The following is a 14,117-nucleotide window of genomic DNA, read 5'->3' as shown; positions in this document are numbered from 1 at the left end:
CACAAACCAAGACAATCAATAAATGTTGCTACTTTTGATACAATAATTTCTATTTTTACTATAATAACCTTATTTATTTAATATCTCATTACATATATTTCTCTCTCCACAATAATAAATAAGGGTAATATTAGTAAAATAACATTTAATGTTGCATTGAACTATGTAAAGTGACACTTAAATAGGAACAAAAAAATTCTCCAAAAGTGACACTTAAAAAGGAACGGAGGGAGTACCTCATTACCTCATTTAATATGTGTGTGGAAAATTGTAGTTGTGGAAAACTGTACGTATGCAAATTGGAGTATTAAACCAAGGGCATATTTGGTATATTGTCCTTAAATATGAGGAAAAAAGTCAATTTTGCTTATATTTTGACACAGTTGAGAGAGTTGAATTTTGCTTATATTTTGATACGGAGGGAGTAGTTAAGTTGGATGAAATTCAATAAATAAGGGTATAATAGTGGAAAAAAATAATAAATGTTGCATTGGTATTGTAAAGTGAAAATTATTTTAAGAAAAAGAAAAAATACTAAAGAGACGATAATTGTAAGACGGAGGGAGTACAATTTTATAGTTTTTTGATTTTGTGAAACATAGAAGATCATCACCCAAAAATAAGACTACAAAAAAGCATGCTTTCATAAAATGTAGGAGTTGATTATCTCATTGACTAATAAATGTGGTAGTTGATCATAAAATGAAATAATAGTTGTTGTTGAGCATGAATTAATGCTTCCAAAAGACGATGACAACAACAACTAAACGTTATCCCACTATGTGGAGTTGACTACATGGATCAAAATATGTAATATTGTTCTATCATAAACCATATTTATATAAATCTTTCATGATAGTTTCTCTTATAGTTCTTCTAGGTCTTTTTATACCTCTTTTAATATGACTATCTTCTATTTGATATACTCTTCTTACTATAGAATCTACAAGTTTTCTCTATACATGTCCAAACCACCTATTTTCTCTATACCGTCATTTTTTATTATGAACCCAAGATTTTTTTGTTGAATGAATTAACTTAAGATATTTAAATTGTGTAACTTGTTTGATATGATCTCCAACTTTCACCTCTAAGGTCAAACTACTTCGTCTTTTGCTGAAATTACATTACATATACCATGTCTTGCTTCTACTCAAACAAAAATCTTACGCTTCTAAGACTTGACTCCAAGTCTTGAACATCCCATTTATATTCCTCCCTCGACTTTCCAATTAAGACTACACCATCTACAAAACCCATACATCTTGGTGCTAGCTATTGGATGTGTTTTTTAAGTACATCCAAAACTAATGTGAAAAGATAAGGGATTAGGGTTTACCATTGGTCCAATCCTTGTTATGAAAAATACATTGATAGGGATTAGGGTTGACCCTTGGTCCAATCCTTGTTATGAAAAAATCATTGATAATGCTTCCAAAATACAAATAATAAAACCTCCGAACTAATTTAGACTTCAAAATTTTTGACTTCAAAAAGTTGTCTAACAAGCTTAAGAACTTTTATAAATAAGATAAGACACGTGATCATTTTCTAAAAATATTAAGAAACAACAAAACATTAGGAAGAAAATGTGCAACCACTTTTTTGCCTCCAAAATTGTCTAATAGACTTAAGAACTTATATAAATAAGATATAAAATACGCGATCATTTTCTAAAAAAATAGAGAAACAACAAAAAATTAAGAAGGAAATGTGAAACAACATTTTTGGCTCCAAAACGTTGTCTAAGAGACTTAAGAACTTTTATAAATAAGATTGTAGAAGCGAATAATGATAAGACAAAAAATTTACTACAAGAGAGAAACACATTTCTTGCCAACTACACAGAAAATTACTGGAAGTTACGAAACCTCTGGCAATTTTTGGTAGCTATGGCCATCAAAAATTGTGGAATATGAATATGTGTGCAATACTGACAGCCTAAAACTGCTGCAAACATTTTAGGTATTTAGGTAAAAATAAATTTATCAAAACTTACTTGAAGCCTCGTTATCCGGTGACAGAGAAATATCGTTAGATGTTATTGATGGTCTAGTTTATCGTTACACTTAGAATGGAAAAAAAAATGCAAACACACTCGACGTTTTCAACTGCTTACAAAAAAAGTTGTCATATGATCGTCGGAAGTTTCCGGTAGTATAGACTGCCATTAAAATCTCATTTATCTCCTACATATACTTAGTTGTCATATAAATCTTTAAGGACTAAAGTTGAATTTACCAGCTTTTGTTCAAATACTAAAAACATACAATAATTAACCTAAAATTTATCTAGTTTGAAACCCGTGCCATGCACGGGAAAATTAGTGCTGACTTTTTTTTTATATATTTTAATTTATGTTGATAATATTTGTTAAAAAAAAAGTAAAATACATGTCAAAATGTATATATATCTTATATATAAAGGGAATATGCATATCTTTGAAGTGATTATTTTATTTCATTGTTTCCCTTCATTTAAATTATTTTATCATTTCGGGTTTCAGACTTCGAAGGTTTACCAGTAGGCCTCAAGGTTCAGTAGACGTTAGTAGAGGTACTTACATATCACCCATAAAAAAGATCATCACACTAACGACGGAAGTTAAACACATGACCTTGCGGATTTACACCCTACGAAGTGTGCTAACCTACATTGGCTATTTTTTTTATAACATAATATAAAGTATTTTATTATTTTTATGACATTTTTTTAATCTTATTTGCCAAAAATTATTATTTTTATATTTGAGTGCGGCCCTATTTAAACATGATTTTTTTAGAAAAAAATAATCTGTCATGTTTGTTCACAATAGAAAATCTCTAGTTTGATTAATATAAATTGAAGTGGGTCCTATTTAAACATGATTTTTTTAGAAAAAAATAATCTGTCATGTTTGTTCACAATTAGAAATGGAAGAACTTGATCCAAAAACCAATGTGACATACATGCAAAAAAAACATATAAAAAAAACCACCTACTTGTAACCGCCTAAATCAATTTAAATCGACAAAAACCGATGTTAAAAAAAATAAAAAACTTTTGTTTCATCGCATGACTAATTTAAGGACGAATTTATTCATAAAAAAACTAATACATACATACATACTTATATATATATATATATATCGTTTCAAACACACACTACTTATATAATGACTAATCGCTAGATTTGATTTTAGGGATGAAAAATCAAATTCATTTACATATTTCACACCCTTTTTCATATTCTCTTCTATGCAACCTTCTGTTTTTTCAATACAACAATGGAGGAAAATCTTCAATCACCAAACCCTAGAAACATCCGTGATTTCACACCCTTTTTCATATTCTCATCCATGCAAGCTTTCGTTTTTTTCAATACAACTTTGGAGAAAAATCTTCAATCACCAAACCCTAGAAACATCCGTGAATTGACTATGTTGATGAACTGTTTCAATAATAAAAAGTGCTTACGCTATGACAACAAATTTGACATTGAAGCTATTTCTAACATATTCTATCTTTTTTTTTTCTTTCAATAATGGTTAATAGACCAATAATGTCTGAATAGAATAAACAATAGCATCTTAGCGTAATAGTTTATATTATTACGATGAAGTTGTTTATAAACAAATTCACCAACCAACAAATTTATGTCAAAATCATCTTGGAAGATACCAACCCGTAGAGTGAAATGATACAAATTTTATGGTAAATTATTATTGACATCCCTTGTAAATTTAGTGTTATACACTTTGTCTATCTTGAAATTGTCTCTAATAGTCTGATATTCTCACGTGTTCTTGACAACATGGAACAAATTGATACTACATACAACACATTCTCTCAATTGCTTTACAAACACGTATATGAACCTCTTTTTGGCTATTGCATGAATCTTATTTCCCCGAACAAAAAAACAAAAATCCAAAATTAGATTTACCAATAAACATTCTTAATTTAGTATAAGAACACTAAAAACAAAAAATTAATGATAACCTTAACTTCCATTAGAACCATCTCAAATGAGTGTGACTTTTGATATTTTGAAATTTCAGTCACAAGACGCATTTTAACAATCCTCGCCATTAGAAAATAATTCTAAGTAGAGTCTTTGACATTATAAATCACAACAACATTTGGGTTAGCTATCATGTCAAAAGACTAACAAAAAAGCTATTTAGCAAAAACATGGCTCATGAACATGATGAAAAAAATAAAGAAATTATAGTTTAGGAGCAAACAAATTGCATTGGAAAAAATAAATAGTTACAAACATAAAAACAGCTACTATTTTTGAAGGAAAAAACAGCTACTATTGTTTAACCCCTTTTTCCCTAACACTACAAAATTTGATATGGCATCTATGGTTTCAAATCATGATCATACTAAAAAATATATGTGAAAAAAGTATAAAAGAATAATCGTTTATGAAAAATAAGTAGTAAAAAAACACATTGTGATAGTAATCAAAAGATAGAGAAATCACTTTTTTCTAATCAAGATGAGTTTGCCTAAACAACATGACTTCTCAACTTTGTATTTTATATATTTGTAGGGACGCAAAGATCTGTCTTAGAACCCAAAGAAAATTCAAAACTAATTAGCAATAATACGACAATTAAATGGCATTTAAGGTACCAATCAAAATAATCATCAAGTATTGATGAGCAACACCAATTTCTCTATGCATTAATTTACATATCGAATTATGTTCATAGAATAGAATATTCAGTTGTCCAAAATGTGGAAATCTCCTAAAACAACAAAATTAATATAAAAATCTTGGCAATCAAACCTAGGCTCTTCTAACCAATTCGTCATTTGGTGGAATCCAATTACCATTTGATAAGCACTCTATTTTTTTTGACTCAAATTGTTTTATTTATTAAGATTTTATACTTGAGTTCATAAAATAAATAATGTATTCTAATTTAAAATTGTTTTAGAGCAAAAACAATAAAAAAAAATTAATGGACTTTGAGCTAATCTTTAAGCTTCTTTTTTAGGGCAGTAATATGCCCAACATAAAAGAACATCCCTGAAATAATAAGATGAAAAATATGATGAAAAAATATCAAAACCTAAAATATTAAGACAAATCTTAAATTAAAGTTGTCAGATTCGGACTTATGACATTACGGTTAATCTTTAGTATCTATTCTATATTAGAAACATGAGTATATAAAAACATGGTTAAAACAAAGGATTAAAAATACAAACAACATATAATAATATTAACACCAACTGTAAAGGAATATGGAACCTTCGAACTCCCGACCTTGAAAAAAGTAGGTAACCAAAAAAAGAACTCTCAAGCTTGGAAATAATCTTCGAGTTTCTTTTATAGATATGAAACGTGGTAAACGTAAAAGAACACCTATTAAACTAAAAAAAACAAACAAACAAACAATAAAAATCTAAAAAATTGAGGGAAACCTTACAAAAAAATAAGGTTTAAATATGTGATTAGTCCCTGCACTTTCGTCATATTTTGGGATTGGTCCTTGTACTTTTTTTGTTTGGATTAAGTCCCTGCACTTTGTAAAAAAATTGGTATTAGTCCTTCTGTTAGTCAAACTGTTAAAAAAAAATCAAAATTAACAGAATGCCATATGGGCCAATTGCTTTATGACACATGGCACACTACGTCACAAAATTTTAAAATTAAAATAAATAAAAAATAATTTAGTTTATAATTTGATCAAATTAATAATTTAGTTTAAATAATTGCTTTTTGACATTATAAAAATTTGATCAAATTAATTGTTTTTATGAAATATTAATTGGTAATTCAAATCAAGTATTTCTCAACTCTAACATTTAATTTTTTGTTGACTACAATTTGTATTAAAAATATTTCACTTTCTTTTTACAATCTTAAATATTTTCCATTGTGAGCTATATAGAATGGGATTTTGTTCCTTAGGACAAGCTTCATACTTAGGTATTTAGGTGTTAAATAATATTAAATTTGTATATATTCAGTTAAAATAAAAAAACCATTTATTATTATTTTAATAAATCATCTTATATAATTTAAATAAAATTGTTAGAACGGTGGTAATTAAAAAAATAAAGTTGATTTGTATAAAAAATTTGTTTCAAAATTAATTACATGCTTAATGTCTTTTATGATTTTTGCGTTTTATAATTAGTTTTGTCAAAATTAGAATGTAGCAATGATGCTTTAAGGTCAAATGAAATTTTGTGATTAAATATAATTGAAATAAGTTTTTGATTGAGTGCCACATGGCAAAATGCATCCATGAGAAAAGAAGCGTTATATATATATATATATATATATATATATATATATATATATATATATATATATATATATATATATATATATATATATATATATATTACTCTCCTGCTTGTAAAGTGATTCCTCTCTTCAAAGTACCGCATCTAACACACTCTTCAGACATGGAAAACTTGGAAAAAGGACACTCAAATGATAGATCTTACCAAACATATTTATTCAAATGCTTGAGCTCTCATTATAAAAATGCATTTTTAGAAAGAAAAAAAATGAGAAGTAACATAGAAGAAGATAATAAACCCTCCAAGTCACCCTCAAATTTTAAAACATAAATTGTGTTATGAATCTAGGATGGTCTTAACTCTTAATAGAAAGATTCAATCCAACACACTAAAGACTTTTATTCCATTACCATTAATTCCTCCAAATGATATGAAAGGTGATTACAAGAATTTGGCTTCACAATATTTAACAGGGTCGACCCTAGAGTAAGTGGAGAAACCTTTCCCGCCTTCAAAAGCACTTCGAAAGTAAATATCCAGATAAAACACAGTTTTTGTGCCGTCCAGATGTCTATTTTCGAACAAACACGATTATTTCTCTATATGAATGTGTATTTCCATAATCCAATGCAGTTATTTAGAAACGTGGGGCGAGTAAAGTTTCTCTCAAGCCCTTACTTTAGGACCTCGGCCAAACTTACTCGGCCTCCTATGTAGCCTACTAATCTCATGATTTCACCTTCACTCTGAAGTCCAACAAAAATTGCACAGCCAAACCTCTCTTTATGATTTGTTCACTCCGAGGCCTCGCTGAGATTTAAGTCTCAACTTTCCTTGGTTCGCCCCATAGCTTACAACGATCATGCAGAAGAATTACCACACCATAGTTTGTCAAAGTGAAAAATATGCTTCCGCACGCGGAACACATGGATGCAGTAGAGGAATGCAGCTAATGTGACTGCCAGAAATGATAATAAACTCAACTTCCAGAACTCCTGAATGTGACATACAGAGAACAGGATCAGTAATTTTGTGAAGCATCAAATTCAAAGCTATAAGCATAGCAAGTTTTTTTTACAGTAGTTCAACGTCTTCATAGTACATACATAACTATCAACCCTAGTATATACATATTTGGGTTGGAAAAAAATAGTTTTAGTTTTAAAACTCACCTTTGGATCAGATATTATGATTCCCATAACATAGGCCAATAAATCCATAAAGGACTGAAGTGAACTCTGAACACCTCCAACAATCAAACGATCCGATTCAGGAACAAGGTTCTGTACAAGAAAATTGAAATAAAAATAATCAGGCCAAGATGATTATGAAGAAAAAGGAACATTGGTTCATCATAAACATTTAAAGCTAGATTTCACATTTGAAAGAATATGGAATAATATGAGAATTATTTCTTGCCTGCATTTGTTGAAGTACAGACAAGTCAAACATCCAGAGTCCAAGCCGAGACAATGCGACACTCCCCATCAAAATATATGAGGATAAAATGCCATTATAGATCCATATTGCAGCTAAACAAGGTAGAAGGCATGTCCACTGCATCCAAATCATACATAAACATGTATATATTTTTTCAATAATTGTTCATAAAGAAAAGAAATTGAACATTTCACTAGAATTCATAACCAAGGTTTTAAATTACGGCCGCGATACAGTTGCAGAGACATAAAAAAACTTTTGATGTAGCGGCTTAGATCGCTATCATGGACCATTTTTTGAAGTCATACATAACATGTCACTTTTCAAGAGCACTTTAAAATCATTTGTGGGATTGTACCTGAGACCAAATAGACCAAAGTCCAGTTCTAATAGCTGATATATGATACTCTAGAACAGGATATAAAACTGTTGCAGCTATTCCGATTACAGCGCTTATTCCTCGTGCTATTCCAATAACATATGCAGGTATACCTTCCCATTCTAAAGTGGCTGTCATCAACGTTCCAAAGCTGAAGCAAGTAATGGAAATTTTATCAGTGATACTTCATAAGCTGTGTTTGGAACCAGAGTTACTGAATGACTAGTATCATATCAACCACATACATCGCTAATTAAGACTCTTACTTTTTGTTTATATATAAAGTTATAAATCAGTATTCTCAAAGAATTTGAATGAACAACTACAACAAATGCAAAGGTATCTGCATCTAAACAACTTAATTAAACGCTTCCTAAGCTATCCTGGAGAGCTTATGGAGATAAGCTGAAAGAAACTTATGGACATATCATAAGCCATTTCCGAAAACTCTCTCAAATAGTCTTATAAGTGTTTACGCTATTATACAAGTTCAAAAAAGTCAATCAAACAGGCCCTAGATTTTTTGTTGTCAGTATATTTACTTGCAAATGTTTTCTGTAAGGTTTCACCTGAGTACAGTGAAAAATAGCAAAGCCAGAGCTAGTCCAGGAAGCACAACTTCTTGCTGCAAATAAACTCTCCAAGCATCAACATAAGAGATTTTTGAAATCCACTCAGAAATTGTTTTCCTGCTTTTTCCATCCACCGATTCTGACCTATCGCCAGTATCATGAAGCAAACTATCACTGTTAGAAGTTGAATTGTTCCTTTCTGGATCACATTGTGATGAAAGCCTTTCTGTTCTCCTTTGGCTACTTTGATACAAAGCTGGAATTCCATTATACACAGATGTAAAAAGCCAATACTCCACCCAAACAGAAACACCGTTCCAAAGTGCTAGTGTTATAGCAGATGCTTTAAGGGATACAAAGCTTATTATGAAACCAGTTATGACAGGTGCAAGAAGCTTGCAGGTTAGATCAATGCGCCTTGTAACTGAATTCATCTTTGTCAGCAATTCGGACGGTTGACCTTCGGATATAACTAGCAACCTGCACAGAAAAAACATATGGAGATAAGCTAAAATTTTAACTAGACATTTGGCACGTACTAGTACTTGCAAAAATGTAATTTAATTGGATGCATCTGCAAATTACGTTATCAGCGTATGTAAATTGATCTCTTTCACATAAAAGTTTGAGTTTGTGTACCGTACACAAATCGGCCATCCTAGGTGTGACCGTGTGAATCGGCTGGATGAGGTAAATTTTGAGAGATTGTAAAGGCAACCATGATGATGAAAAATGAAAACTAAATCTTTAGTATCAATATTTGATTTAAGCAATTAGATTATTCACTATAGTTGCTTGATCAATTTTCATATATATTTTTCTCTAGCTAATGATATTAATCAATTTTCATAAGGTTAAAAATGTTACCATTCTCTTTCTATCAAGATAGTACCAGCAAGAGTTGAAAGCACTCCAATGCCACCACAGATATTGATTATCACCACAAGTAATAAGAAAACTGTGAAATTTGTAAACTTCAAAGATGAGTAGACAAGTAAGGTAACTACAGTGGCACCAGCAATAACAAAAGAGAGATTTTGTGTCACCAACCACAATTTTAAAACCTGCCAATAAAATAATGAAAGGGTTTAATTCAATAAAGGCCAAATTCATAACAACAATGTATTATTCTAAGCAATTTGAAACAACTAAAGACACATATATAACTACATTTTTTTTATCTTGAAATTTTGTCCATATCTCACTATTTATATTGTAAATGACAAGAATCTAAGCATATGTGATGATTAACATAACAATTGTGTTATTCGAACATCAGAACACTAACACCGTATCTATATATGTTTATTTCTTTGTTACTTTTTATCTTCTATAATTACACGCATCTCAAAAACACACAAAAAACCCAAATTACACTGTATTTGACATCAAAATTTGATGTGAGAAAATCATTTCTCGTAACATAAAGGGCATATATTGACCAAGCATAAAAGTAGGCTATCAATACCAGACCTATAACTTTTGGGAAGAAAAATACAACAGGAAAGATCTCAATTACCCTTTTAAAGTACACAAATGAAAGATAATTGGTCCAGGGTTTTAAAAAAAGGTCTACTACCACAGTTTGGGTCGCAACATCAAAATTTTGCATGTCTATACGACCACAACGCAAACGTGAATCACATTTGACTAAAATTCTTTACAATATCAAGAATTGAAACGCAACTGCAACTTCAACCGCAAACTAAATTCTCAATTTGTTCAATGATACATAAGTATTTTATTATATTATAGTAGTATAGTATTTGCATAAAAAGAAGAGTTAGCAATATATTTGGGATCACACCTTTTGGTAAGTCAACTTATCAACCCATGTTCCAATTATGGGACCAAACAATGCAATGGAAGCAGATTCAACAGCGCCATATATTGCTGCATAGAGCAGTGAGTCTGGCCAAATACTGATCATATATAAACCAACAGAAAATTCCCACATTCTGCAAAAACAAAAACAAAAACATTAATGATTATAAAAACCTCAGCCAAAACAAAAAGCGACCCCCTTTTGTTCCATTGCACAAAATTATTATTTCATAGGACAAAAACAATAGTTTCAGTTCAACCTTTTTCCTCAAGAAATTAAAGTATATATATAGAGCATGTTGATAAAAGGTGACAATAAAAAATATTAAAACAAAAGAAAAAGTTGAAATTATGTGGCAATTAAATCAAAGAAAAAGAGGGATCAAATCCAATAGTGCTATATGAATGAATGAATAAATGAGAAATATTACCTAGAACCCCATCTAGCTAAAAAGTGGCCAAAGTATAAATAAGTGATCAAAGAAGAAGGAAAATCTTGTTCTTGTGATAGCAAAGTTTCTCTCAAAATTTCTCTTTCATCCATATCCTATGAACAAGAGTCTTCCCCTACACTAGTTTTGAGTTTTGACTATTTAGTATTTCTATGATATGATTATCATACAAGTTCATAAGCAAGTAACATGCATTTATGTTATGAATGTGTCAATATATTGATTTTTTTTGTTGACTGGGATATTGATGAGTTCAATAACACTACACCATCTAGTCACTATTATAAGCCAAAATACATATTTTATGTTCATTCAATAAATGATGTATATGACCTATAATATAAATCACATACATTATTTATTGAATGAATCTAAAAAGTACATTTTTACTTATAAGGCTTAAGTGCAATTTTGCCCCCCCTATTTTGACTGAATCGGAATTTTACCCCCCCTATTTTAAAACTCGGAATTTTACCCCCCCCCCCCCCCCCCCCCCCCCAATTTAATGTTTTTCGGAATTTTACCCCCCCTATTTTAAAACTCAGAATTTTACCCCCCGAATTTAATGTTTTTCTGAATTTTACCCCCTCCACCACATTATCTTATTATCCACCTAATTAATTATTTAAATTAAATAATTTTTAATTACAAAAAATAAATAACTTTTTAAAAAAATGGAAAAAAACTTTAAAAAAATACCTTAAAATGCAGAAAAAAATTAGAAAATAAAGATAAAATGTAGGAATTGCAAAATTTTTTTTTTTTATAAAAATCGAATTTTTTTTAAAAAAATACCTTAAAATGCAGAAAAAATACTAGAAAATAAAGATAAAATAAAGGAAATAAATCAGAATAAACAAAAAAAAATCCATTAAAAATACATGGAAAAACAGTATAAACGGAAAAAAAAAATCCCATTAAAAATACATGAAAAAAAACATAATGCACCTGTAAATATTTGGATGATCATTAGCCAAATATACGAGTGCAATAATACACCTAATAATTGATCATCCAAATATTAGCCATGTATTTTTAATGGAATTTTCCATGTATTTTTTTTTGGATTTTTTCGTTTATTCTGGTTTATTTCCTACATTTTATCTTTATTTTCTAGTATTTTTTCTGCATTTTAAGGTATTTTTTAAAGTTTTTTCAAATTTTTAAAAAATTTATTTATTTTTTGTAATTCCTACATTTTATCTTTATTTTCTAGTATTTTTTAGAATTTTTTTCTGCATTTTAAGGTATTTTTTAAAGTGTTTTTTGATTTTTTTTAAAAAGTTGTTTATTTTTTTAATTAAAAATTATTTAATTTAAATAATTAATTAGGTGGATAATAAGATAATGTGGTAGAGGGGTAAAATTCCGAAAAACATTAAGTTGGGGGGGTAAAATTCTGAGTTTTAAAATAGGGGGGGGTAAAATTTCGAAAAACATTAAATTGGAGGGGTAAAATTCCGAGTTTTGAAATAGGGGGGGTAAAATTCCGATTCAGTCAAAATAGGGGGGGGGGGGGGGGCAAAATTGCACTTAAGCCTACTTATAATAGGTGTTTTGTCAAAAAAAAATGATCGGTGGGTGTATTATATAAATCTTTCAACAAAAAATAAAACACTATCGTATAATGTCATAAAATGTTAACACTAAGATTTGAACTTATATTATATAAATATTTAGGTTGTTGTGGATGTGTTTTGTCAAAAAAAAAAAAAAAAAAGGTTGTTGTGGATGTGAATATTTTATTGGTTATATTCTCTTAGTCCATTTTTTGTTGTCGGTCTAGACTAATTTTTTTTTACAAAGTTTGCTAGTTTTGATATTTTTTTCTGCTTATAACATCTTAGTTTCTTATACCATGTATTAAACAGTATAAAAGTGTCCTTGTGAACTTAGCTCAGTTGGTATGGACAATGCATAAAATATACAAGATCCAGGTTCAAACCTCAGAAAAAAAAAAAGTATAAGAGTAATGTACAAGTAAATATAAGTAATTTTTATCTATAAACACGAAAATTAAAATGGAACACGGCGAATAATATATACTCTCTCCATTATTGTGTTTTTTTTTCCATTTTACACATACTATAAAAGCAATAAATTTTTCTATTTTTAATATTCTTTTTTACCAATGTCAATTTTTATACTATTATTTATCTTTTCTATATAGTATCAGTAATCATTTATGACTTATTTTATTTTATTTTTCTAAAATCTATTTATGATTTTTATGAAAGTAAACAAACAGAAATAGCTTTAGATTTTTTTAAAAATCTCTAAAAAAAATCTCTAAATTCTTTTAATTCAAAATCTATTATTTTTTAAAGGTGAAACAAACACACTCAATTCTTGCAGTAGGGTGACAAAGACTCTAATAATTATAATGTAATTTTTTAAGAATAAAACAAGAATTTTCTTTCTTTGACGTGTAATAAGCAAAAATTAGTCTTTTCTTCTCTGCATGGATAATGGTTTATATCGCCTCACAAGATAATACTGTATTTCCTAGTGGATAATCCTAGATTCCTGACACACAGTGGCTGGTTAATAGTTATGACTGGGCATAATTGTTTGTATTTGGAACTCTTAGGGGGTTTTTCGATAAAAAATAACAGATAACTGATAAGTTAGAGCTTCTAGTTGATGAGGGTTTTTCGATAAAAAATAGCGGATAACCGATAAGTTATAGCTTCTAGTTGATGAGTTTATAATGAATGATTTATAAAATAATTTATAGTTAACAGCGGATAAGCTGGTTGATAGGTTAGGCATAATCATCAACTTAATCTAACCTTATATTTTATAGTTGGCAAAATACAATTATTGATCTTTTAAATTTGACAAAAATACCGGATTAGTCATTTAAGCTTTTTAAGTTTCAAATGGATTCTTATTACTCTTTTAAGGACCTATTTAAAACATAAAAACTTCAAACAGGAGCATTAAATTAACAACTCAAATGACCTATTTGAAAGTTAAAAAAACTTAAAAGCACCTAAATGAATCTTATAAAAACTTAAAAAACCTATTTTAAACTTAAAAAATTTAAAGGACTAACCTAGTATTTTTTGTCAAACTTAAACATCAAAAAAGGTATTTTGCAAATAAATATTATAGTAATTCGAAGTTAGGTCAAATTTATCAAAAAAGATATTCAAATAATGTTTATTTTAGAGTAAATTCTAAAGTACCTTAGGT

General features: G+C 29.0%; 1 protein-coding gene across 1 annotated transcript; it reads right to left on the bottom strand.

The window, feature by feature from the left end:
* Positions 1-6,626: 6,626 nt before the first annotated feature.
* Positions 6,627-11,184, bottom strand: LOC146926188 (solute carrier family 40 member 2-like). Its single transcript, XM_085758564.1, has 8 exons — positions 10,899-11,184; positions 10,451-10,601; positions 9,511-9,707; positions 8,641-9,123; positions 8,051-8,222; positions 7,672-7,809; positions 7,425-7,535; positions 6,627-7,247 (listed from the first exon to the last, which is right to left on the bottom strand). Exons 1-8 carry the CDS (start codon positions 11,009-11,011, stop codon positions 7,113-7,115), a joined length of 1,500 nt encoding a protein of 499 aa, XP_085614690.1. The 5' UTR covers positions 11,012-11,184; the 3' UTR covers positions 6,627-7,112.
* Positions 11,185-14,117: the final 2,933 nt, after the last annotated feature.

The sequence above is a fragment of the Medicago sativa genome, chromosome 4 (genome assembly GCF_051527215.1).
Source record: "Medicago sativa cultivar Bolivia chromosome 4, Bolivia_mono, whole genome shotgun sequence".
Lineage (NCBI taxonomy): Eukaryota > Viridiplantae > Streptophyta > Magnoliopsida > Fabales > Fabaceae > Medicago > Medicago sativa.
The sequence above is the reverse complement of the archived record's forward strand: the minus strand, read 5'-3'. Positions and strand labels throughout refer to the sequence as shown.

Excerpts from the sequence above, each read along its gene's own strand:
- LOC146926188 (XM_085758564.1), bottom strand. The coding sequence starts at position 11,011 with ATGGATGAAAGAGAAATTTTGAGAGAAACTTTGCTATCACAAGAACAA. Across the intron at positions 9,708-10,450 it reads ATAAGTTGACTTACCAAAAG|GTTTTAAAATTGTGGTTGGT; the intron begins GTGTGATCCCAA and ends TTTTATTGGCAG. Across the intron at positions 9,124-9,510 it reads ATCTTGATAGAAAGAGAATG|GTTGCTAGTTATATCCGAAG; the intron begins GTAACATTTTTA and ends TTTTCTGTGCAG.